Source organism: Aspergillus tanneri, assembly GCF_003426965.1.
Source record: "Aspergillus tanneri strain NIH1004 chromosome Unknown AapTan_1_pilon_pilon_pilon, whole genome shotgun sequence".
NCBI lineage: Eukaryota > Fungi > Ascomycota > Eurotiomycetes > Eurotiales > Aspergillaceae > Aspergillus > Aspergillus tanneri.
This window is the reverse complement of record NW_022984628.1, coordinates 4,401,695-4,427,587: the sequence shown is the minus strand read 5'-3', so window position 1 is coordinate 4,427,587 and position 25,893 is coordinate 4,401,695. Positions and strand designations below refer to the sequence as shown.

The following is a 25,893-nucleotide window of genomic DNA, read 5'->3' as shown; positions in this document are numbered from 1 at the left end:
CTACGCAGAAGTGCTTCATGACTTCCTTCCTTTGTCGCGCTTATTGTACAGCATCTTGTTATCCGCCAAAGGTTTGGTGCGCCTTGTTTTTGGCCGGAGACCCAACTCAGTCAGGTGGCTCCAGATCCGGTCATGTCTTTTTTCCCATCGCTTGCGTCGGTTTTCCAATTCCTCTTCGGAAGGACGCCATTTGCTCTTCAGAATCCGTCGAATTGCCTCCGGCGACACTTGGAATTGCTCTGCTAGAACAGGTGTGGTAAATCGGTCAGGCGCTATAGCATGCAAGTGACGAATCCCTTCAAGAGCATCTGGGGATAATTTCTTTGGTGGATTCCACCCTTCCGTGAATTTCTCCTTTAAGGCTTCTTTCTGAACCTGCCATTTTTCTCGTTTCCTCTTTGGCTTCGATTGCGTATAAATTCGGCCGGTATCCAGGCGCTTCTTTGCATGGGAAGAATCCAATGCGGGTTTCTGTCCTTCTGCTGAGTCCACGCCCTTTGATGATTTGACAGAACCAATCTTGGCTTCAGGTGTTTGCGAGTCATCTTCCCAGCTTTCCGTTTCCTTATGAAGCTGAGCAACCGGCGCATCCGTAGCAGTCGAAGAGCTACGTCGCTGAAGTAGAGGCACTTGCGTCTTGAAAATGCAACGTCCAGGAAGTGTACTTGGCTGCTTCTCATCTATGTATATCCGACTGGTAAGGGAAGTACTGAGTGGACTTAAACGTCTCCGGCTTGTGTAGAGAGAATGTGGCTCGCGGCTGAACTCTGAGCGAAGAACATTTCGAAGGACTGCTGGTAAATTCATCTAAGGCACTAGCAAAAGAATCACGATTTCCAGGGGTTGCGTGTAGATATGACTATGATGTACGAAAAGCTTAGTGGTCCGGAAAATCCTGGCCAGACTTTACAAGTCACGTGATCTAATGCCAGCGATAACGACTAAACTGTTTATCCGTAGACACAACACCTAACTACTGAGTGGTTGCCTGGGTATTATAGGTTCTTCAAGGACAAGAAAATCAATTTTTACATTAAGATAGAAACTAGATTGCTCTTATTTTGGTTCTATGAAGTCTGTGTGCTAAATGCTTAATTGTGTCTGACTCTAATTTTATATGGTTTCCTAACGAGCCCTGTCACTGGAGTCTACAGGTACACACCATCGTCACGGGTGTATCCGTTAGAGCATAAACGGGTGTGCACCAAAACCTGCATTGAGTCTTTGACTCTAATATCGGAGAAATGAAATCGTCTTAGCCTAGATCGAGCCATAGACAATTGCTCCATGGTCTACTGAGTGGAAAGAATTCTCCCCCTTGCTGTATAGGATTTAGGATACGTCCCCGAGTACGGAGTACCTTGGAATAGGATCGAATGGAAACACTTCTTTTCGTCGATGTAAGTATTTACTACTCCCTACCTTCTATCAGACTATCGTAAATCGCCGTTGTGGTTTGAGACAATTGTGAGGATCATTCTCTGTTACTCTCACGTACATATTAACCCACAATGAGCATTTTGTGGAGTACCTTCCAAGTTGCGACTTAGTTGTTCAATGCTCCGATATGCAGTTGCCTCCCAACCTGATGACATACTCCCTAAATAACAATAATAATACGATCTAATGACCGATCCCAAAGGACGTGTCATCTATTTCCGGCAGGATTGACACCAGGTCCCCACATCGACATGGCCAGTTGGTGCTCTGTGGTCGATCCATTCTCAACACCAGCTCTCCATTAGACTCACTTCTCCCGCTTCCTACTTTGGTTGAATCGTATTGACTCTGACTATCGATGGGTATGGGGTAAGCTGCCCCTTTTTCTCAACTAAGGAACTCTAATCTTTGGCTCTTCTTGGCGACCTTAATATTTGATGATCTGTCACTGAATCCTTCGTTTGATATTAGAGGATCTATTTTCGCTGATCTGCTGGCTTACGACAGTAGTCCCGAACTAAGAGGACTTAATTAGACTAGTCGCCTTTCTGCTCAATGTCAGATCCTTCTATCCCAGCGCCAAGTGTCGATGATAGGTGAGTTTATCATTTTTTAGCTCTCCGCTTCTGGAATGCTGGAGCCCAGTTTCTGAATTTCATTCCCAACTTTTCAAATACTCCCCTACATTCTTTCCTGAATTCTTTTGCAGTCGCTCATTATATTCTTTGTTTTTTTTTTTTTTTTTTTTTTGCCCTCACTTTCTTTTCCATATTAAGTATTCGTCAATTCTTCCCCTCCTATAATCGTGTCTGTTTTGCAAACGCCTCTTCTACCAAACTCGATCGACTTAATGATATTAACCCAAAACTGCCAATTGTACAAAGAAATAAACGGGGAAAATTGCTTTCTTTTGATTTCCTCCCTCTTCTTTCATACGCCGTTTATGCTTATATCCCATTTTTTGGACAATCCAATAGTTTGAAAATTCTCGATCAGGGAGAATCCAAAAAGAATACATCCAACTTTTGCAACCAATTCGACCGCGAACCTGATCATTCTTAAGCGTCAGCGAATGATTTAAAAAAAAAAAAAAAAAAAAAAAAAAAAAAAAAAAACCTGGGGACAATGGCATACAGCTCCCTAAGCTTGAAAAGCAAAGCTGCTGGCCCCAGTTCAACCCTCCGAATTACTCCTTCCAACTCCCCTAATCTGAAGCAATCGCCGCGTACACCCAACAAAATACCTTTCTACCAATGCACTTTATCTCTTCAGACTGTGATCGGCACGACTACCACTACCCCCAGTGGGTTCTCAAGTCATGATCAGAGCAGCTCTTTTTCTTTCTGTGCTGGTTCGGCAGCTGTTTTAGCAGAGGTGGACGAGGGAGGAAACGTGAACCAACGCTTTTTTAAAGCACGACCCTCCGCTTCGAGCATCAACCCAGTCACTTCGTTCTACAATCAATCCGCCCCTCCTACCACATCAGATACCCGGTCGAAGCCTCTGTCGAGTCTCAAATCTACAACTCACACCAATGTCTCCAATTGCTCTCCGTCGAGCGAATTGGCAGAGATCAACAGCCCTCGCTCCTGGTCATCGAGGGAAAGAGTGAAAACAGTCACTAGTGTTTCAATAAGTCCGAATGGGAGATTGCTTGCGGTGGGAGAAGTGAGTGACAGATTGTTAATATCTCACTCCTAGGGGCACTTGCTGACCTGTGGCAGGCAGGATATAACCCGCGAGTTTTGATCTTCTCGACAGCGAAAGACGCCCACTCAGATATCCCTCTCTCGATTCTCACTGAGCATACCTTCGGCGTTCGCAGTCTTGCTTTTAGCTCCAACTCTTTAAACCTGGCGTCGCTTGGGGATATGAATGATGGTTTCCTATTTGTGTGGTCTGTCAGTCCCAGAAACGGCTCTGCCAAACTTCATTCCACCAATAAATGCACTGCTTCTGTTCGTGATATGTGTTGGATGGGCCAGAATTTGATTACGTATGTCTCACGCGTTGGGCTAGTGCACTATGAAGCCGGGCTAAGCCATATTACAGTGCAGGTGTTCGACATGTAAAAGTCTGGAGACTCCCAGACGCAAGACCTGGATCACCTTCCAAATCACGCTTAAATGTCGAATCGACTCCTAACTCCCCGAACGTCACCCCGAAGGCGCTTTCGGGAAGAAATTGCTTACTAGGGCCTTTGGCGGACAACACTTTTACAACCGTAGCGTGCATATCTGATACTGAAGCTGTGCTAGGAACTGATACGGGGGCACTATGTTTTCTAGATGATAATGGGGGGAACCAAAGATTGTCGCTCATTCGGTATATGGGTTTCCCAATCACTTCCTTGGTAGTTGACCTGGACCGCTCCTGCATATGGATTGGTGGTCATGGGATGCAAATGCGAAATCTCCCAATGAATATGTTAAAAACCTCTTCTCTACCATCTTCTCCGGGCCTCTCAGAGGTGTCGTCAGTGGCGGAATACAAAAGCAAGGGGCCTGCAATAATATGCATGGGGTTTCTTACCTCGTCCCTAGTGGCACTTGATGACACAAGAGAAATCCACATCTACCCCATTGAAGCGCTTGGCAGCGACAATAAGCAAGCTCACATGGAAGTCACGCTTCCCGGACATAAAGATGCTGTACTTGGTGTCCGGCCTTTGAAAACACCAAATGAAATGAGTGCCTACTTCTTTACGTGGTCATGCAAAGGCACCGTGAACTTCTTTGATATCCATGGAAAGAACTTAGAATCCCGAACAGTTCCTCTGAGGACCCTTGGCATCGAGGAGGAATATTCAAATGAACTGAAAGTACTCCGCACCACTGAAGACATGGAAATTTTTGTTGCGGGTGACAAGCTTGGTGTTTTAAGGTATTATCTCTGGTGCCCCCTCCTTGAGGAGTCAATGCCTTCGCTAACACCTTCAATTAGGGTTCTGAATGGACAAACATGGAAATGTGTGAACGAGGCTCGAGCACACGGAGGAGAAATTACAGATGTCGCTCTACATTCAGCTTTGGGTTACTTTTTAGTTGCCAGCTGTGGCCGTGATCGTATGGTTCAACTGTTCCAGAAGACGGATGAGCACTTCCAGTTAATACAAACTATGGATAACCATGTTGGGGCTGTGAGTCAGTTGCTCTTCGTAAACGATGGGGAAAGACTTCTCTCCTGTTCTGCTGACCGCACTATTCTCGTACATGAACGCGTGACCCGAGAGGTCAATGGCGTAACAGCCATTGCCTACTTAGTATCAAAAGTAATCACAATGAAAGCATCGCCTGTATCAATGGCTCTGTCTAGAAGCGATGCAAACGTCCTCATCACATCCACAATAGACCGTTGCATCCAACAATACGATATGGTTTCGGGTCGCCAGTTGCATTCCTTCCGCCCATCTGATTCTGATTCTAATGACACGGTAGTCATGGGTGCCTTGACAGTGGTTGAAGAAATTTCAGAACAAATTCCCAAGCTACTTGTTGGAGTATCCGGTTCCGACAAATCGGTTCGCATATATGATTTGGAGCGAGGTGTGCTCCTTGCTGCCGAATTCGGTCATACCGAGGGCATCAGTGATGTTTGTGTTCTAGAGAACCCGTCATACTTTCCAGGGCAGCCTGTCATACGCACTCTAGTTAGCTCTGGTATCGATGGCACTGTTATGATATGGGACATATCTATGCAACCACAGCAAGCTCGGGAGCGAACGCGATCTATCTCACGGGATGATGATGATACTCCCTCAAAAGAGCCAATGGTCTCTAACCCTCCTTTGCGCAAGCTTTTGTCTAGGACCGAGATTGCTGTGTTCCAACGGCAAGAAAATCTACCAGGGACTCCAACGCCAATGCGTGAGCACTCGCCGCCCCTGGTTCGCAAGCTGTCCAAGTTTTCCCTTGCTACTTCACCTGGAAAACAAGGGAGCTCAGCACCCACAACACATTTTGCATCATCTCATCGGCCTTGTACATCGAGCACTCGTTCAGAGAAGCCACAGAGATCTCCTTCCCCTCCAAGTCCCAGGTCAACGTCCGGAAAGAAGACCAGTAATCCAAACAATACAGTCCGCCGCCCCGTTCTGGAGCTTCGGGCTCGTCCTAAAAATTCCAATAAAAGCGAATTTGGGGGTTTGAATATGTCCACTGAGCAACTAAGCCGTACATTAAGGGCTTACAGAAAGAAGCTCAATGGATCTACAGAGACTCTTCACTCGCAAAAAGAGTTAGAGCGAGAATTAAATCTCACTTTGCGAGTTTTGAGCTCTCGCGCGAAAACTGTGACCACGGAGACACAGAGACCGATAGTAGTGGCAAAGAAAATGAGAAACTATCGGTTTCTTCTACTCATATTAAGCCAGTACATATTCCGCGCCGCATGCCCTCATCACCAAACCTGGGTAAAAAAGAATCAGAAAAGCTTCCAAGAACCCGGTCCCTTGATGCAAATGGAGAAGGATAGAACTTGTAGTTCTTACTTTTTCTTTTTATTCTTCTATTCACTGACTTTTTAATCTCTATCTTTTTCTTCGTCTTGTCATTTTTTAGGACAATAGCAGTCGCTCCTTCCGTCCCTTATATAATACTCCAATTACAGCGGAAATGCTCTTCTTGCTCTTTTTCTTTTCGGAATTTCATTGCATTGCATTCAGGTGTTGCTTTTGTTTTCAAACTAATTGTATGGGTGCATAAGTGTCTAAAGAGTGTTCTGAACGCTGGTATTCAATCATCAGGTCATTTTGCTACGGTTTTCCACACTCTATACAAGTGAATTGTTATACTGTATTTCATTGTGGAAGTCGGACAAGTAGCGTGTTATTATTCGTTCTTTCTTTGTTTCTTTGTATTCATCCTATTTTGTTATTTCCCCAACCCTCAACCGGCCTCGTCAACCAAGCCGTCACACATGTAATTATATGATGATACCCCTTTTTCAAAAGACTTCTGCAAATATCCACTCGTCTTGTAGACGATTTCCTTCTCAGAAACTATATTGATTCCATTGAGATTAATTTTCCAGTTAAGCCTTACATTAATATCATAACTCCCCAACGGAGTCCACTCTCATTTTTATTAAAATAGTCATACAATGTTTCCAGTAATGAGACTTGTAACCCTGATTCAACCCAACAATTTCGCAAAGTTCCGCCGCAACAGTCTTCCCAGCTCCCCGGGACGAATCTCCATCAAATCAGCCAACGCAATAGCCTTCCCAGCCCACCGTTTAAAATCATCATCCTTGCAAAGCCGATAGAATTCGACTGCCTGGTTGAATGCAACCGTTGCCAACCATTGAATCTCCTCATTAGGGTAGCTAGATGGTGTCTTGTGAGAGTCACGAGCTATGTCAAGTGCCTGGTCGAGGACGGACTCAGCGAGTGACTCGTCGGTTACATGTAAGGAGAGTTGGAAAAGGATTCGAAGATATCGGGACAGGGATTCTTGAAAGGCGAAGGAGTTTAAGTATGGAGATGGTGACGAGTGAAGAGTGCATATTGTTAACTAGATGGGATTCCATTAGCTGGGTCTAGGTTGAAGCAGGAATGAAATAAACGACTTGTATAGCTTAATATGTATTGAATGGCATGTAACACGCATATGGCTGTGAAGGGGATGCACCTTGAGAATTCTGGCCATCTCTAACGTTGGCGCTGTAGACTGGAGGATGCAGTCTAGGAACGTAGCAGAAAGTTTATTATCTATTATCTTCCTCGATTCTTCAATGATGGAAGCTGCTTCATCCCATCGGTGCGCAAAAATGGCCGCCTCAAAACTAAACGACAGCATGGTGCGATACTTGGCCGACCATTCGTTGGTTTGGACGGCTGTCCTACATCTGTCTAGCTGCGTTTGGATATGGGCTCGGAAGTTCCGTGTACATTTGCGAACCTCATTGTAGTGTTGTCCCTAGTTCTTGTTAGTTTATATACGCCATCTAGGGAATCATTAAATATCGACCAACTTTGCTGAGGGGATATCCTGATCTACGAGCTTCTGATACCGCTATTACGGCTCGGAGAAGATCGTATAGGAGGAAATTCTGGCATAGAGTAAATCGTTCCCCTTCTGGTAAATGTCGCTGGCAAATCCCGGCAAGCTACGGATGTTAGGGGCCTAACACTAGTAGAAATTGGAGGCCATTGATAGAATACTTGTACCTTTTCAGATATAGCTAACAACTGTGTGGCTAAGGTTGAGTCGGAGTGTTTGTGTATTTTGAGAGCGATATTATAACTCTTACAGGAGAACCATTCTAGTTGAGTGGCCGAAAATATGCCTTTCTCCTGTCTGCTCGCTTCCTTGAAGGCTTTGATCGTCAGTGTTTCGTATCTTAATGCAATATTTCCTTAGGTAGACATACTTGCTTCAAACATAAACATGGTCCGACTGACTAATTCATCATTATAACCTCCTGTTTCGATATCCGTTGAAAGTAGGTGGATCACAGACATGTGGCAGAAATTAGCAGGGTAGACGTCTAAAGGGAGCAGATAGGCCATACTGAAGTAGTCCCTGGATATTCGCCGCGTCGAAGCAAGTGTATCCCACATTTTTGAGTATATACTCAAGTACTCTGGCTGCATGTACACCATGCCCCATCCGAACAGCTTCATCTAAGCAAGATAAAAGGCAGTTTGTTGAGTCCTTGCCCAGTTTACAGAGCGACTCAAGATGTTCAGCTCCTTGTACAAGTCAGACACGTCATTTACATCATTTGCTGACATACCTATAGAGAGATCCCCGCATGATAGGGCGTATTTGTACATTAGATACAATGTCGAAGGACAATACCTGCATTGCTCCGGCAGTTTGTTGAATGCGTCGTAGACTGCGGAAGTATTTGAATTGCCCATAGAGCAGGTAATTAATTTCCTAGGTTATAGTAGGATGTTAATAAGTGATGTTATCAATATATCAATGCTTACCTTAAAAATTTCCCTTGGTTCTCCAACGATATCCGAAAAATCGATTGGTCAACAACGCGACACCATCGCTCTGCAATAGAAAGGTGGCCATTGGATAGTGCTAAGTTGACGTGCTTCCAGACCAGCTGTATCTCTCATCAGTTTTTGTATGACGCAATTTAGGTTTATTATTACAATTAGAAAAGCATGCGTCGCATCCTCGCCAAAAGGCCCATCCAGGGTTTCATTCAGCCTTTTTGTTACATCCTGGATGACATCAAGACTACACAGAGCCATGTTATTTGTACCTGTCAAAACCCATACAAGTCGGATGAAGATCAGCTCGCCCCAATCTCTCTTATGGGAAGAGGCAAGATTTTCAACTAAGAGCTTCTTTAAAACCTGGATATAGTATTCCGGGCTATCATGTGTTAGCTCGAATTTGGTGTAAACCAAACTTCAACGTACTTTGATTCTTGTAGCTTCTGTATGTAAGGCATCAATCTGATTCAGGTTAGCCTGCCGCCGTTTTTTATAGGCCGCGGTTCGAGTACATCTTTAAATGCGTGTCTTCGAGTTCCACCCCCTTCAGAATATTCTGGAGTACTGAACCCTCTCTATGAGATATCTGCTGACTTGTAGACTATGCAGTACGTACGTTGTAAGTATCTTTGATGGTCAAAGTCTTCTTCAGTTCTCAAAACCTCAAGTTGTATCATTTGGACAGAAAACACATCCCCATACTCCTGCTCATTTTGGTTAGGATAGAATATAATGTTGTATACAAGACATTACCTCTCTCAGAGGCTCGACAGTAGCTTCAATGCGTTCTTTGGACTCTGTTTTGTCCAAGTGAAGGCAAGCTCGAACTAAACCGATCGTCAATAGTCTCTTTGTGAGAAAAATTAAACTTTTATTTACCAAGAGCATGCAAAACCAACAGTCTCCTGACTTTCAAACTTTTGTCATACTCTTGCGAACAATTTCTCAAGTGCTCACATGCTTTTGATGCTCTTTCGAACCACGTTACAGCTGTAGCATAGTCGTGGCGTAAAAGCGCTAAATTTCCAACCTTGTAGCACACTTCTAAAGCACTTTTCTGATTTGAATCCATATGCGTTGAGGGTATACTCAAATATAAATGGTTAGCGATATCTGCTCTCCCTTGGAACCAAGACTAAAAATACACCTTCGTCAGCCATGATCCGAATCTTATCGAATGGGGTTATAATCAGTTTACCAGATATACACGAAGCATGTAGTACTCTACAGTTACAGACTGTAGCTTGAACCGGTCGTTAACATCCGATTTCTCAAGGCCATCCAGCCGTACAGCTATGGTCTCAACTATATTTTGGGTCAAGTCGAATTCCCCAGTCTCTGTATAGCTTTTAGGCTCAGGTATCGAAAAATAGAAGGAATTGCTATACCAACGCAAGTTTTGCCTGTTTTTAAGGCTACTTCTAGTGCTCTATAGCTCCCTATAAGATAGACTAAGAGGCAGGTCCCACCTTAGCTATGGAATATATACCTGTACCTTGTCCTGGCGCGGCACATTCAAGCATCAAATATGCCATTACTTTCACTATACTGCTTTAGCATCAAGAATACAAAAATGTAGGGTCGTCATACATTTACACACAAGTATCTTCTCCTTGCTGTCCCCAAGGTGTGGCATAACCTGTGCACAAATATTCCACAACTTCGTGCCTTCGTTATCCATTTGGCGACGAATAGAAAGCGGGACCGCTACCGCAATTTTGGGGGGATTATTGAGGTATCTTTCAAGGGTGTAGAGTGCATCGTTGTGAAGGGTCGTATTAGAGAGGCTACCTTCAGAAAGTTGGGTTTGTACTTTCCTGGCAAAGTCTGGCAGGTTTACAAGTAGTTAGAATGAGAACCGCCTAGTAGAATTGATCTGTGGTGGAACTGATACCTATAATATCTGCTCTATTTGAATTACCTAACAATGATGTCTTCATGATTCGTTATTTTAGTTATCTCGCGCAGGCAGCAGTCTATTGTCGAGTTATAGTACTTATGGGAAGGACGATCAAAAAGATAGTAGATTGATCCTTTGGTAAATTTCATCCCACAACATTATATACACCAGAAATAGAAAGGGGAAATTATTCACCTGATCACGCTAGCCCATATTCATCCAACAGTATATTCAGCGACTACTAAAGAATGCCACATATACTAATGTGTTGGGGAAAGCTATGGTACGTACATTCTAGGTACATATATATCCTAATCGAGTACATTTCCATTGTATACTCGAGTTCCGCAATTCTGCGACATAATTGCAGAATTGGCACGAGTATCACGAGAGCTTTCCTTTTTAAGCTCAACCAAGGTCGTTAATAGTCTGAAAGTGCCGAGAAAGGGAGTTAAAAAAAAAAAAAAAGACTAGCAAGCACGTGGGATCATTTACTCTTTCGCCGAGATGGCAAGAAGTTTCCGATAATGAGTGACGGACTAAATAAATGCATATTAGTAATGTACAAAGTAAATGCATTGAGCACAACTGGGACACTCACATATTATGAGTATCTCTTCGTATTGTAAATGAGAAGCAACATGGAATCCCATCGCTAGGAGAGCTGGATTCAGGGTTTTTCAATGTACAACTAGTAAGCATAGCCTTCTGGGTATTATCGAAAGCAATTGCTCCGAATTTCTCCCAATAGCTCACAAGTTGGTCTTCCACAATTATCTCGTGAATAGCCAGCTTCCCCTAGAACAAAAATAATATCAGTTCACCGTTTTAATAAGTAGAACAGCAACATCCAGTATACTCACATCTCTCAAGCTTTCTATTGGAACACCGATCAACTCTGCCATCTCTTTATTGCCCCGGAATATTTCACCTGTTCGTCTCCAACAGCAAGCAGGAATGGCCATGCTGGCAAATACGCGGTCATACTCCATCAAACTCCGCTCGAACCACATTTCCACAAGAATCAGTTCAATATCAGTAAGGCTTTGCATTCTTTCCCGAAACTTAGGTCGGAATTTATCCAATTGCCGGAGGATTTTCTGCCGTGAAACCTGTTGCAGATTTTTTTCCATATACTGATTTAATCTCGCATAGCCCTTCACATAATTGAAAGGCCTAAGAAGACCAGCATCATATTTAGCCTTGAGAAGCTTGTTCATTCGCTCCTCTGGAGGATCAGACCCAGAAGGATCGGCAGCAGTCATGTAATATGTCTCCCTAGCTTTGTCATTTCCCACTACAGAGCTCTGCCCTTGGATAGAATCTCCCTGGTTGGTCTGGTTTTGTACTACTTGGGGATGTTGGGACTGCTGGAGTAGTGTTGCGTTAGGCCCACCGCCTAGCGTGGCCATCGAGTTGATCAATGTCGGGTCAGAGTATATGCCATGTAGATCGTCGTTTTGAAACATAGCCCCGTCGTCTAATAGACTATTACTCAAGAAATCCCCAAGTAGATTATATTCATTCGTAACTTCGTGTGCATTAAACATGTACGAGGGGTGGAAGGTGTGCATGTCTTGAAACTGGCTTTGTCCGCCAATCCAGTCATTGTAACCAAGAACTATACAGCTATATTAGCGGGGTGTTACGAAACTAGATTGTTCATTTGAAGACTTACGCTGCTGAGAATTCGACCCGAGTCCTTGGTTTGAAGAGCTGGGGATATTGCCATGCTGCACTGTGTTCACAGACGAAGATTGAAGACCCTCGGAAAGAATTTGCTGGCCAGCAGCATCTTGGACATCAACACTTCGAGGCATTGCGTGAAGAACATTCGAAAACTCGTTACTTGAAGAGCCTTCGTCATCAGCAACCGACTGTTCCTGGTCATTCCGAGACCGCTTCGAAGGCTCCCGAGGTTCGTCATGGCAGAGATGGCCAATATTGCGTTTTATACATCGAGTGCATGGTCGTTCCTTTATTTTCCATAGCAAAGACAAGTCAGCATTTACTCATATGTGAGATGGTCTGCGGTACGTTTCACGCGCATTGTACTGGTAAAGTTCAAAGGGGTCGTACCGAGTCGCAAGTCATATGCTGTGTCGCGTGAACAAGCACCATACCGTCAGTAAACAAGTCCTTTCAGAAATTTCTAATTTATTTATGCCGCTTGATCGCAAATACGATTCTAGCGAGAAAATATAGAAAGAAGATAAAAGCTCAGGAGGGAATCAGTGATAACGACTTACAGATCGCCGACAGTAAACGCATGCTACAAGAGCGGCAACTTCATTAGCAACGTAGTCCTGACGCCTATAATAAAGCAGATACGAGGAGCCGCTGCCATTATCCTTGTAGGATGCATGAGAAAAGCGGTTTGCTTACCATGATTAACCTTGCGACGCTTTTTGGGGCTGGTGCGAGTCCCCGCAGCGCCATTTTCAGGCTTGGAGGCTGGAGAGGTTTGAGTGCTATCTTTTGCGACTGAATCCTTCCTCGTCTTTTCCCTTTCAGCCATGTTGATACTTGGCTTCTCTGCTGTTCCAGTGCTAGGCTGTTGACTTGAGCCCGTGGCTGTCTGCGCGTTTTTCTCGGTCATCGGTCGCTGAGCGCAAAGTTGTTGCGCAGGGTTCGGCTCGTAGCTGACTTTATGAGACAAAAGGAGTTGGTGAAATAATAGTCCACAGACATCGAATGAAACTCGCTGAGAAAGAAGGAAGGTTTATTTGTAGCAGGTGTGCACGGTTCGATCGAATTGCAGCAAGAGAGCTCGATAATCCGCTCGATTGTGATCGACTCACCAAGGTTTCCCCGCTGAAAGCGGGACTTAAGGGACCGCCATCTTTTCCCGAGCACCTCCGCATCCACTGGGCCATCAACGTACTAGCCGATAATTACCTCTTTCCCATGAGTGACGCGCGCCCGTTTAAACCTCGGATGCAAACAAGTTTTTCTTCTCTTTTCGTTTCTTTTTCCATTCTTTTGCCCTATTTTAGTCATGTGCAACGAAGATATCTCGGGTTCTAGTTTTTGTATAAAGACCACCATAGCCTTCATTTCATGGAGGCTCTACTATCAGTATCTTACGGTGTATCCGTATGTAACATACGTATGAAATACGAAGATAGGCGACGAATCTTCAATGACTTGCTTCACTTCATGAACGTTGTAAACGCCGGTGCTTCGGCCCTATTAATATTCGCAGACGGAATTCCTGAGCCTTCCTCACATGCTCTGACCAGTGGGATCGATATTCTAATGAAACAAGTAACCAAATAAGAGCGCACTCATTCTTCTCTTAAAAGGAATGATTGATGCGTGTTCTCAACCACTGCCCATTATAAGGTGCTATTGCATAGAGCAGGAGGAAAATAATATGCATATCACATGCGGTTGTTAAAATAGCCACAGTTTATGCTTTTCAGTGGCATATCTTAATGCGCCATCTTATATCGGTCTCATACAATAAACCGATGGCGGATGAACACGTTGTCTAGTGGTCGGTCATGCCGTAAAACATGGGATATAGAAAGATGGTGGTTTTCGGGGTATCTATTTAGGTCACGCTTCGCATTTCTCAGTCTTCAGCCATACAAGCCAGACTCAAGGCTATTTGAGATCGTGTAATCGCATCTGCAAGACCGTCAAGAGGAGCTAAATTATTTTTAATGGAGTTGAGATGGCTGGTCAGCTGTTTCAGCAAGTCAAATGTATCAGGCTCGTCCTCGAGCTAGTGATAGTGTCAACTTCATCACGTGCAAAATAGGGGGGTTCAGATCATACCCCGTCAAACGTAAGCTGCGCATGCTTATTGTTCACAATCTTGACATCGGCCTGTATTCCATGCTGCTCATCGGACGTTTCATTCAGCCTTTTAAGAGCGGGATGCTCCTTTGAGAACATTAGCCGCCGCTTCCCTCAACCCGCAACAGGGAGAGCATCCTCACGTTTTTCAGTTGACGTTTTCTTTCCGTTTCAACTCGCTTATAATTCTTCTCCATCTCTTGCAATTGTTTCTTTTCCTTTGCAAGCAACGCTTCCTCCTTCTCAATCTCGGCTTTCAAAAGATCTGTACTATCCGTAACGGTGGCCAGGGAAGTTTCCAAAGAAGCCTAAAAACTGTCAGCGTACCTTCGTATCAAATCGATCAAATCTCCCCGTACATGCTCCTTAAGAGCCGCTTCATACTCAAAAACCGAGTCCTTGGTAACAGGTGGGAAAGGCATTCTAGGAAGCCGCTTCGAAAGACTTGAGAAAGGAATTTTAGTTAAATCCCATTAATTCATTTCATGTGCTCAAACTAGGCCGATTATCGTAGGAAAAATATAAGATAAAAAAGGGGGCAGTCCACTTCAGAGACGTACTTCTTTACCACAGCCTGCACAGCTGCTTGTGCTTCGATGCGCTTGCGCTCATTTTGATGCTGTACTATTACCGGGCGCTCAAGGGCTCGAAACATGTCTCGGACCTTGTCTTGAGCAGGTTCAGGAAGAGTAGACCATTTGGACTTGATAGTTCTCTCCGAAACATGGCGGACGTGAGGTTTTAAATATGCAAATCGCTTGTTGCTCACGTTGTCATCGTTACGCTCACTGCTAGAATACTTTCGTTTGGAGGGCATTAAGAATTTCGCAGGTTCCAATACGATAAACTAAAATGAAATAAGCTATGAGAGTAGTTAGGCGGGAGGAGGGGTTTATTATTATCAAAGAACAAAAAATGCGATGGTGCGAGGTAAACAAATGATGGCGCGCCTGGTTGAGCTTCGGATGTACCGTCACATGCCAACCTGAGCAATGATAGAAAGAGACTAAACTACTTTAGGTCTGTCCTTGCGGCGATCCGACACTCCTGTAGACTCAGGTCTGACATCAACTATCCTTCACGGAGAGTTTTATTTACAGATGTTGTATATATAGTACTATAAGGTAGAAAATAAATTAGAGAATTTGGAGTGCCATTCAAATACAAATATCCAGGTCAATTTTGTCACCAACGTATATCCCAACTTGTATGTCCTCTATATCAACCTAGAGACGGGCTACCTAGGTAATTATTTTGATTAACCATACACATCCCGATCAGAGATCAGGCATGGGGTATTATAGCAATGCTAGAAGTATCATACGTTAATATTAGTCCAAAGGGGGAATATGGGGAGCCAGGGGAGGTGAAGAGACAAAGAGAGAAACTCCATCAGTTAAATGTAACGCCAAAAGAAACGCCAGTAAGTCTTGATACATAGGGTACGTCCTCCCAAATCGCTTAATCGCTTGGACTTAATTAGATTGTGGAAGAGCACATGCCCTGACTCGTTGAAAAGAAGAGGTATCACATCGTGGTCGCATTAAAATGTACGGAGTTGGAGTCACCGCGGAATTACCAAGCCATTCATAGCCTTTAGTTCCGCCAGCTGCGTCTTGAGGATTTCATTTCCATGTAGTACATCCTCTAGCCAGTCTGCAGCTTGCGTAAGCATTGCACTTTTGCTAAATCCTCCGCCGTGCAATCCAGGTACTAGCGAGCACAGATCGTCAAAGCCTTGTCTAATAAGATTCCGGCGCTTTTGCTCTGAAAGGATATGGTTGCTCCTTTTCTGCTCTTCTGTCAAATTCTCTCGTGTGGCCTTCACGCCTTGCTGAACCCTTGATTTCCGAATCGTGTCGTTGGACATTCTCCTGGACCTGTTGTAGCTCGAGGCCCTTGGTCTCCTCGGCTTTTGCTTCACATTATCAACGTCAGAGTTCTCGCCATCTTCCTCTTTTACCAAAATTCTTTGTCTCTTCTTCGGTTGTGATGGATCTTCCACATTATCCCTATACTCTCTCCGTAAATCGCCGAGCTGCCCCGCAACATTTGGCTCCGGCCAGTGAGCATTGTGTCCACCTGCCCGCTCCGGACTCGGTGCTCTGGTGTTAGCAGCACTGCTTTGTGGCTCAAAACACTCTAAATGATCAAGCATCTCTTTCGTCCGCTCTTCTTCATTCGGTTGGTCAGGTGGTGCCACATAACCTTGATCCATAAAACTGACATCAGAGCCCCAATGAAGAGGTCTTACTTTGGCAATCGCTTGCTGCTCGGGAGATATCGGCTCCCGCACATCAAAAAGCATCTCTGATGTGTGAAAACCAGTGGGTACACGTGGACGAGAGGGAATCGGTTTGGAGGGCATGTGACTACTAGGTTGTTGGTCTTTGCCGGATCCGTGCGGCCTAACATTGCTGAAATGCATGTCATAAAAGGCAGGGAACTGATGGTGCCCCATTGCAGCGTTAAGCTCAGCCCCATTGGTTCCATTTTGATAAGGCATTGAAGCAGCGGCAAAAATATCAGTGCTCGCACCCACGTTGTTAGGCACTACACTTAACCCTGATTTTTCTAAACCATGTGACATCGAAGGTTGAGAGAGAGAAGTAGTGGAACCTTCAAATGTTGGTGGGAGCTCGTTCGACCATTCAAAATTTGTAGGTCCAAGGGATTTATTTTGATGGTCATGCATCCAAAAATCGTTCGTGAATTGGTTGGAATTCAACGTCGTGAAAAAGTTATCAAGCATATTTGACTCATTATCATCAAGAAGAGCTGGTCCAGGTGGTGGCGCAGGCGCGGGTTCATAAGGTGTATCCATGGGCGAAAGGAAGGAGTCTGAAGAACGGTATAGGTTAGAAAGTGCAGAAATTTCCATAGAAGTAGAAGCACATACAGCCGAATGGACCAGGTTGAGGGCTATTTCGCCCATTTCGGGTGTCGGGTTTATTCATATTCATCGTTGGTGTAATATATATGAAGATTGGAAATAATAGAAAGGAACGAGCGTCGGCGTTGTTGGTGTGAGCTCAGCTTTAGGATTGCTACTCGGTTGTCGAGAGCAGCAGAAAGAAAGGCAGTTTGAACATGCCTTAGTCGGCAGAAAGACAGAAAATCTGATCTTCTTGCGACACGAAGGGTGTCAATGGTACAAATCGAAGTCGTTAAAATCTAACTTAGGGTAGAGTGCTGGATTGTGCGTGGGGAACAACGGTCTCTTTTTGGTCGCCGTGGAATAAAAGCAATAGTGGATGCGATTTGGAGGTAACTCGACGTTCCAAACACAAAGTACGAATAGTGGGCAACAAAATTAACCTGAGCGAAGGGTATCCCCACATCGAACTCATAGGTAAAGAAGAGAGATGACGAAGGTTGCTTTCTTTCTGGAGATAGCAGATAGTGGAGAGTATGGAATCCGTCGGTCTTTTCGAGTCGATCACATGCAGAAATCTCGCACACCAGTGGTCGCGTGACGTAACAATAATACGAAAAATACTCACCCTCGTCCAGCGACCCTGCTGCACTGGTCCAATGCTCGGTCTAGTAGTATGTGCTTAGTATTTATTAGGAAGGGATCGGAGGCTCTCGGTCCAATTTCCAAATCCTTAAAATATGGATGTAGTGGAAAGGACAATACTTAGCTAATACCTTAGGTTAGGCACATCGTTAGTAAATAGGGACATGCCTAGGTAGTCACTTAGTACTCCGTAGAATAGAACCCGTGCCTTACCTCCGTCAGGTTAATACCTGGTCGCTTCTCTCCTTTCTGTCGACAATCGGGAATTCAAACCCACTACCATTCAAATCCACTTCCTCTTAATTGTCAGGTGACTGTGGGTTAGGGCGACAGTATGGAGTACAGTTATTCATATTTTCTGCTCTAAATTCCTCTTAATTACCTAATTTGCGTTTCTTATTCCCCACAGGGTTGTACCTGACTGCGGTTCAGAAGGCCATTTCCACGGGCGCCATTAAAACCCCGACTTTTGAGACACTGACATACGGAGGATCGTCAACCAACTGCTTAGTTCCTGGCGCTTGCCCCTGAACCACTTGGCGGGCCACCACCCTCTTCCTGTCCTCCAGGACCGAGGTCGAAATTCACGTCGCACGGTTGCGCGGCTCCACGATAAACCATACGAAAAGACTACAGCTGCAGGCTACTACTAACTCAGTCACTACTCCGTACGAGGTACGGACCAGGGAGTACAGCCAATCTGTTGCAGACCACCTAAATAGGTGGTTTTTTTTAAGTTGATCTATGCCTATGTATTCTTGAAATTTCTCTTTTATTGTTATTATTTTTATTTTTATTTCGGTCGTAATTTATTTGCGCTAGCTCCTATAAGCTAAGTAAAAAAGGTATGTTTTCCTACCGCGAAAATACAGAGTAGTGTTTGGCAGCCGCTTACCTGCAGCGACTTCTAGTACTACTGCTATAGTGTGCATTGGTGGTGCTTGTTCAAAGACCTAGTCATGAAATAAAAGGCATCATATACAATGGACTCTACAGGGCTCACTCGTGAACATCAAAATAATGTTCGAGTCCTTAAACCGTGAGTATTTTTGGCAATTATAGTTATCTCATACAATCTAGAACACATGCTTCCTGGGGTGCTTTTTGAAGGCCATTTACTGATTACACCTTATAGAATTCTACGTGCTTATGCAATTGGTTATTTAACCTCAACCACTCCCAGAGTTATATCATGCTTACAGCGAATCTGGAAAACCAATACGGAGTATAAACAGAAATATAAAGAGGTATGTGTATTAATGTGCTACGCATTAAATCCTAATATCTTGTGTTGCCAGGTTCTGTTTCTAGTATATATTCTTTGGGACTTTCTTTCATGCTACGTAAGGCAGTTAACCTCATGCTCTTACTAACAATAAGTACAGATATTCTATGCGCTAGGGGGTGCAATACATCTGAAGAGTTTCCCCACCTTCTGTGCACTTCTTGTTGGGGGCTCAACAGTCTCCCCAGTTTTATTTTTTCAGATTTACCAGTTTGTGAGTCGTAAGCTTGGCTCCACCACTGACATATTCAAATCAGCCGAATATGTGCGCCTAATTCGCTTTATTTCTGCTTCTATCTCTGCTTGGTTTGCTTTCGGGCTGCTCAATCAAAAACCCATAAAACTGAAAGAGAGCCATGATGAGTGCCAGGATAATGCAGGTAGTGATGGCTCTACAAGGAGACATAACATCAAAGCAGCGCCTCATAGTCGCCCACAACTTGCTGGTAGAACCATGGATCTTACCATTTCAGCCTTACAAGAGCAGTGGACTCGGTAGCCTGCAATGTGTGGGCACGATGGCAGCTACGGCGAAAGTCAAGGAATCGCTGGACCCTCGTGGAAAACATTACCCCTAAATTAGCAGATGCAGGTGTATTTGCCGCCAGTGCGGCAATAGTGATGTGGGTATGGTTTTATTTGCCAGAAAGGCTACCTAGGTCTTACGAAAAATGGATTGGAGAGGCAGCCAAAGTAGATTCCCGTCTAATCGAGGCGCTTCGTCGTGCCAGAAGGGGAATATTCGTGTATGGGAAGGACACAGGACAGGCCCCTCTTCTCCAGTCCATGTGCAAAGATTACGACTGGCCTATAGAATGGGGGGACCCTTCGAAAACAATTCCTATTCCATGTGAAATGGTCCACATGGGCTGTGGCCCTAATTGTGAGAAGCATGCCGCATATCGTTTTGCTCGAACTTTCTGGTTTGCTTGTGCTACCTATATACCCCTACAAATTGCCTTTCGTCTTCGGAGAATGAAATCAAAATCATCCCTCTGTCGAGCTCTATGCGATGCTTTCCGGTCATCTGCTTTTCTCGCTTCATTTGTGAGCATCTTTTATTATTCTGTCTGCCTCGCCAGGACAAGGATAGGCCCAAAACTCTTCCGCAGTGAAACGGTGACACCATTGATGTGGGATTCCGGACTGTGCGTCGGTGCTGGATGCCTCATGTGTGGTTGGAGTATACTCGTCGAAAATGCACGACGACGCCAAGAAATTGCGTTGTTTGTTGCACCCAGGGCTGTAGCAACTATTTTGCCCCGATATTATGATCAAAAGGTATGGCTTATTAACCCATGCATCTTTCATGCATTCTTTAAGGTATATATTTCTTAGAATTTTAATCAGTACTAACCACTTTTGCATTCTGTAACATAGTACCAATATCGAGAACGTGCTGTATTTACTATCAGTGCTGCTATTCTTCTGACTTTCCTTCAAGAGCAACCCAGCATGGTTCGAGGTGTTTTTGGTAAAATCTCAGCAAGTGTTTTGCGATCATGATTGGATATTGTAACTGAGTTACCTTTTATCCTAATCATTATCCCAAGAGTGCTGGCTGTTTCTAATATTGGCTATGTATCATCAACTTATTGCCAATGCTTTTGCCTTTAATATCTCTGCAATTATTCCAATTATCATGCACTACGAAGCCATGGTTCAGCTGTAAATATAAACAAATTGAAATAAAGCACATTCATACTTCTTTAAATCCAGTGCTATACTGAATCGCCAAGCGCTTTAATTCAAAGAGATTTTTGAAGTTAAGTTTAAACTCCCAGCTCCCCTTTTTTTTTTTTTTTTTTTTTTGCTACAGAAAAAAATCTCTATTTTGTACGGAGTATGCTGAAGTCGATGCCAAGGGAAAATCACGTGCGCTGTTCTGTATCCCAAAGTGCTCTACGGAGAACCTTGGCAAGATCTCCGACCTGTCTGTACAAATTCAATCTATGATCATGTTCTCTCGCTCGGTCTCCTCGTGGAGCCGGTTTCTATTTCCTGCAATGGGCTCTAGGCCGCCTGTATGTAGCAATTCGAAATATTTCGAACTTGAAAGGAGATACTTTTCTCGCACTGTTATTTCAAGACAGAATTCTACTACTGCGCCTTTTAAGACAGCTCAGTCACAGAAACGGAATGCATCTACAATGTACTGCTGAATCTCTTCTTTGCTTGAACTCCTCTAACAGCGCATTAAAGGTATTATACCGCAAGTATTATCCTTGGAACTGTTGCTCTTGCTTATGGATCTGTTCCTCTCTACAAAATGGTTTGTACTAGCACCTACCATATACATTTATCTTGTTAAATGTAAAAGCTAACCAAGCGTTCTTGTAGATCTGTCAACAAACTGGCTGGAATGGTCAACCTGTCCTTACTCACCGTGGAGGAGACAATGATACTTCATCTCGTGTGACACCAGTGACAGATTCACGTCGGCTTCGAATTACATTCAACGGATCGGTTTCAGATGTCTTGCCGTGGAAATTCACACCACAACAACGAGAAGTACGGGTTCTTCCAGGTGAAACTGCACTTGCATTTTACACTGCTACAAACAAAGGTCCGACAGATATTATTGGAGTTGCAACATACAGTGTCACGCCAGGCCAAGTCGCTCCTTATTTCAGCAAAATACAATGCTTCTGCTTTGAAGAGCAGAAGTTAAATGCTGGCGAATCTGTTGATATGCCTGTTTTCTTTTTCATTGACCCTGATTTTGCTAAAGATCCAGCAATGAGGGGCATTGATACTATTACACTTTCATATACATTTTTTAGTAGGACACTCAACCTATGGAACACAACTCTTAATAGTATGCTAATAGAAGAACAGAAGCACGATATGATGACAATGGCGTCCTCAAACCAATAGCATCAAATTAATAGCATAGTTGGTGGTTCACTTGCTATGAAGCAAGGCGTCATATGTTGAGTGCTATGCATTATTTGCACCATGAAGACTCAACTATCTCTAATGTTGTGATGCCCTGGAGAATAGTGATTATGCAAGAAGTGGTTGCAAACATTCTCTTAAATCTGGAGGGCGAATGCCTGAAAAGTTTAATACTCCAGTGCTTCATCTCATTTCCCTACTGAAAATTCGCCTTCAATGGGGAAGCTAAGATCTCTCCTCCAAAACCATTGCCATTGATTGTACATATATACCATCTCAGTAAGGGATGTCTGTATCATACCAATTTATAGATGCATATATATACACTAACCGGGTTAAAAGAAGCTTCCATCCTTCTATCGTCTTGAAAAGTGAAGTTATCTTGAATCTATACTTTTCGGTCTTTGCAACTCTTTCTTCGTAGATATCACAGGAATAGTTTATTTTATGTTCGGTAAACTGCAAAATTCCAAATTCTAATAGGTTAATATCATCTCATGCTAGTTATATGTAGAGCAGGAAATTTGACTAGAATTTAATACATTCTCATTTAGTACGTTCAATTCACATTCAATCCGACTTAAATTTGCACGCATTTTGAACATGTGTTATCATTGGCCCATGTTAAGGTGTAGTCAGCAATGTGCACGGTCTATCAATTAAGCCCGCGCATCACTCCGTGACGCGTCTGCACTTAATCTAGACGGTTTTCGAGGGTGTATTATCGAGTCGATAGCTCACGACTTTCACGCCATTGAACAATCCACGGAAATTTTTCGAAAGATTTAAAAATGGCTCTGCTAGTTGATAAGCTGCGGCCACGCTCCCTAGATACCCTTTCGTACCACCATGAATTATCTGCGCGCTTGAAGTCACTGGTTAGTAAAACTTGTACAGTTGAACCTAAGAGGAATGATTGTTGTTTCTAATGATTTACAAAATATTAGGCCCAAAGCGGAGATTTCCCTCACCTACTTGTCTATGGGCCATCGGGTGCTGGCAAGAAGACGCGAGTAATCGCGACGCTGAAGGAATTGTATGGTTCCGGAGTTGAGAAAATCAAGATCGATGCTAGGATCTTTCAAACAACGAGCAATCGGAAGCTTGAATTCAATATTGTTTCCTCCATCTATCACCTCGAGATAACCCCGTCCGACGTCGGTAATTATGATCGCGTTGTTGTTCAAGAACTACTTAAAGAGATCGCTCAGACCCAACAAGTTGATCTCTCGGCAAAACAAAGATTCAAAGTCGTCGTCATAAATGAGGCAGATCATTTAACTCGTGATGCACAAGCAGCTCTGAGGCGTACTATGGAGAAATACAGTCCCAACTTGCGGTTGATTCTCTTGGCGAATAGTACTTCCAATATTATTGCTCCCATCCGCTCTCGAACTCTACTGGTTAGGGTTGCAGCACCGACAGAAGAACAAATATGCTCGGTATTAAGTAATGCTGGGAAGAAAGAAGGCTGGACTGAAGCAAGTGGACTGAATAAGAGAATAGCGAAGGAGAGCGGCCGGAATCTTCGGCGAGCACTACTCATGTTTGAATCTGTCTATGCTCAAAGGTGAGTTTTAGCTTCTGTAAGGACTCCAGGAGCTAATATTTTTTGGTCAAAATACAGTGAGAAAGTATCAGATAACACCCCGGTTCCTCCACCAGATTGGGAAGCCCTTATCTCTCTGATCGCAGAAGAGATCCTGGCTGAGCGATCACCTGCTCGGCTACTACAAGTCCGCTCACGGTTGTATGATCTTTTAACTCATTGCATACCACCTACTACCATTATCAAGGTCTGATTGCATCTAAGAATCAATCTTTCAAAAGACAAGAAAAATTCTAACTACCTTCCAGACTCTCACATTCAAGCTCATTGCTAAGGTTGACGACGCATTGAAACCTGATGTCATTAGATGGTCAGCCTTTTATGAGCATAGAATCAAGCAAGGCAGTGTAAGCTACTTCCTATGCAGCTAGCATCTATGCAGATTCTGACACGTGGTACAGAAAGTTATCTTCCACCTTGAGGCGTTTGTTGCCAAGTTTATGCGGATTTATGAGAGGTGTGCCTTCCTTCCCTCGCGAATTTTGTAGTCATCATCATCTAACACAACCTTCAGCTATTTGATGGGCATGGACTTCTGATTTTAGAATTAATTATGGACGATTGACGAGAATTGTACAATATAAGTAGTCTTTGGATTTCCTAGTGCTCAGCATTCTTACAGCGAAGTAGACTTATAGCCCTTTCTTTGATATGTCGTTGCCACTTGAGTTAATAGTGGCTACTGTATATTTTAATTCGTAATAGCAATAGAGGATATAAATCCAGGCATCGGTAATTTCATATGATACTGGCAGAAAATATACGGCATCGTAAAAGGTGGGGAGCAAAACAAAAATTAACCTTTTTTTTTGCCCCAGTCATATTGACAGCCCTCTCTCTCATCTGCAACTCTTTTTAAGGTAACTAGGAATACGTCATCATCCATCTCATCTGTATATCTCTCCACTCTCCCAAAAGCACAAGCCCACATATAGTCAATTCTCGAAGTGAACCGAAATTACTCCTTTTTAGGCATTTGATTCTTAGTATCTTTTCTGATTGGATGCGTTATGTCCGATTCCAAACTTATGGACACGGAGCGTGGGGGTGAAAACACCCAGTATGTCTTGGTTTTTCGCTAGCTCTACAGCCTTTCGATTGACTTTGCAATCTTCGAACAAAGGTATGAATCTATCCGGATTTTTACGGAGACCCCCGCGAAACAGACTGGACAATTGGGAGGTATATCACCCACTTAGAGGTCCACCAATGTTCGAGTATGAATATCCAGGAACTGAATATCTTAGGTGGACTTGCTCACACGAAGAGTGAAACAATGAATATTTCATCACCAACCGAAGGGGCTGACAACGAGGATGAAGATGAAGACGCCGAAATGGCAAGGAAAATAGCAGCAGAATCCACTGGTAATCTTTCAGGATTCGAAGGTACAGTCGATCATATCTTCCTTCTGTAACTCCGTGGATGGGAGAAAACAAAATAAGCGGTGAGAGAAAACCAAAGAGAGCCAAAGGCTGAAAATACTATACACAAGACCCAGATCCCGAAACTCAACGAGACATTGAAACAATGAAGTGTAGGAGACAGCAAGGATATGGCCCTGGTTCTGGGGTTGGGGCATAAAGGTATAAAAATTACACGACAAGAATAAGGAAGGTGCGATTGATTTATTGGGACGCGGATGAGCTCGAAGAATTTGACATAAGGGGCGTATCCAGATTATCCGTACCCAATGCTGGGCTTCTGCGCGGTCGTTTGAGGCTTTCCAAAGTCACACCATTGCCAAGTTTCGTCAGGCCAACAACAGGCGGGTCACCCTTTTTCACAAATTCCCAGAGGCCTTGATTCAAGTTGTAAAATTAGCACACACTACAGGTGTAGTTCTACAATAAAAAAGGAAAAATCAACATACCAGGCAATTTATGACCAGCTAATCGAAACGCTTCCCTCGCGACCTTTTCATGCAGTTTACCCTTCAATTCAAATACAATCCTGCTCACTGGAACCTTTGCCGTCCAGTAATCGAACTTGCCTTTACCCTTACCCATACGTTGTTCATTACCCTTGGTGTAGACACCAAGGTTGGCACTCACACGCTTATAAAGAGTGTAATCCATGCCCCTTAAACGTCTCTTGATTGTTTCCTCTGCAATTTTGAGCGATGAGGCCGGCAGTCGGCGGTCGTGATCTTTCATACGTAGACCGTAGTCGCCCCAAACGACAGTTGTACCTCGAGAAGATCCACCAGTTGCGACATGTGGACGCCCTTTGGGTGACTTCGACTTTTCCATAAACTTCGGTGTGAGCCAGTCAAGGGCTGGCGACGTTGTAGAAAAGCATCGTGATAGCGGCTGAACCTTCGATGTTAATAAACCTAGGATACAGCATCAAAGTCAGCTTGCAGTATTTGGGGGGGTTTGGGAAAAAATTTCTATAGGAAGATGGAGCATACAACTTGGCCTAAGTAAGGGTAACTCAGGCCCTGAGAATATTTTAATCTGCGGTCTCATTGTAATAT

At 43.9% G+C, this 25,893-nt stretch overlaps 8 protein-coding genes across 8 annotated transcripts; 2 read left to right on the top strand and 6 right to left on the bottom strand.

Moving 5' to 3' along the window:
• Positions 1-15: 15 nt before the first annotated feature.
• rrg9 (mitochondrial ribosome assembly protein RRG9) lies at positions 16-807 on the bottom strand (the record flags this gene model as incomplete). The annotated part of the gene is made up of 1 exon (XM_033568116.1): positions 16-807. The coding sequence occupies one exon, from the start codon at positions 805-807 to the stop codon at positions 16-18; it is 792 nt and encodes a 263-aa protein (XP_033430111.1).
• Positions 808-2,565: 1,758 nt separating this feature from the next.
• Positions 2,566-6,222, top strand: ATNIH1004_003438 (WD40 repeat domain-containing protein; the record flags this gene model as incomplete). Its single annotated transcript, XM_033568115.1, has 6 exons — positions 2,566-3,108; positions 3,165-3,436; positions 3,493-4,323; positions 4,384-4,505; positions 4,878-5,612; positions 6,104-6,222. 6 exons carry the CDS (start codon positions 2,566-2,568, stop codon positions 6,220-6,222), a joined length of 2,622 nt encoding a protein of 873 aa, XP_033430110.1.
• Positions 6,223-6,572: 350 nt separating this feature from the next.
• ATNIH1004_003437 (uncharacterized protein) lies at positions 6,573-7,951 on the bottom strand (the record flags this gene model as incomplete). The annotated part of the gene is made up of 5 exons (XM_033568114.1): positions 6,573-6,953; positions 7,071-7,358; positions 7,414-7,548; positions 7,610-7,758; positions 7,813-7,951. The coding sequence occupies 5 exons, from the start codon at positions 7,949-7,951 to the stop codon at positions 6,573-6,575; spliced, it is 1,092 nt and encodes a 363-aa protein (XP_033430109.1).
• A 1,636-nt stretch (positions 7,952-9,587) lies between these two features.
• On the bottom strand, positions 9,588-12,897 carry acuM (gluconeogenesis transcription factor RDS2; the record flags this gene model as incomplete). The annotated part of the gene is made up of 8 exons (XM_033568113.1): positions 9,588-9,703; positions 9,894-9,941; positions 9,995-10,185; positions 10,900-11,096; positions 11,162-11,919; positions 11,977-12,274; positions 12,343-12,395; positions 12,684-12,897. 8 exons carry the CDS (start codon positions 12,895-12,897, stop codon positions 9,588-9,590), a joined length of 1,875 nt encoding a protein of 624 aa, XP_033430108.1.
• Positions 12,898-13,875: 978 nt separating this feature from the next.
• On the bottom strand, positions 13,876-14,919 carry ATNIH1004_003435 (uncharacterized protein; the record flags this gene model as incomplete). Its single annotated transcript, XM_033568112.1, has 5 exons — positions 13,876-14,028; positions 14,082-14,189; positions 14,246-14,372; positions 14,430-14,546; positions 14,663-14,919. The coding sequence occupies 5 exons, from the start codon at positions 14,917-14,919 to the stop codon at positions 13,876-13,878; spliced, it is 762 nt and encodes a 253-aa protein (XP_033430107.1).
• A 747-nt stretch (positions 14,920-15,666) lies between these two features.
• On the bottom strand, positions 15,667-17,065 carry ATNIH1004_003434 (basic helix-loop-helix domain-containing protein; the record flags this gene model as incomplete). The annotated part of the gene is made up of 2 exons (XM_033568111.1): positions 15,667-16,943; positions 17,002-17,065. The coding sequence occupies 2 exons, from the start codon at positions 17,063-17,065 to the stop codon at positions 15,667-15,669; spliced, it is 1,341 nt and encodes a 446-aa protein (XP_033430106.1).
• A 5,531-nt stretch (positions 17,066-22,596) lies between these two features.
• Positions 22,597-23,953, top strand: RFC5 (replication factor C subunit 5; the record flags this gene model as incomplete). The annotated part of the gene is made up of 6 exons (XM_033568110.1): positions 22,597-22,683; positions 22,753-23,375; positions 23,433-23,601; positions 23,663-23,761; positions 23,816-23,871; positions 23,929-23,953. 6 exons carry the CDS (start codon positions 22,597-22,599, stop codon positions 23,951-23,953), a joined length of 1,059 nt encoding a protein of 352 aa, XP_033430105.1.
• A 1,089-nt stretch (positions 23,954-25,042) lies between these two features.
• Positions 25,043-25,885, bottom strand: MRPL16 (mitochondrial 54S ribosomal protein uL16m; the record flags this gene model as incomplete). The annotated part of the gene is made up of 3 exons (XM_033568109.1): positions 25,043-25,215; positions 25,288-25,749; positions 25,828-25,885. The coding sequence occupies 3 exons, from the start codon at positions 25,883-25,885 to the stop codon at positions 25,043-25,045; spliced, it is 693 nt and encodes a 230-aa protein (XP_033430104.1).
• Between the last annotated feature and the right edge of the window lie 8 nt (positions 25,886-25,893).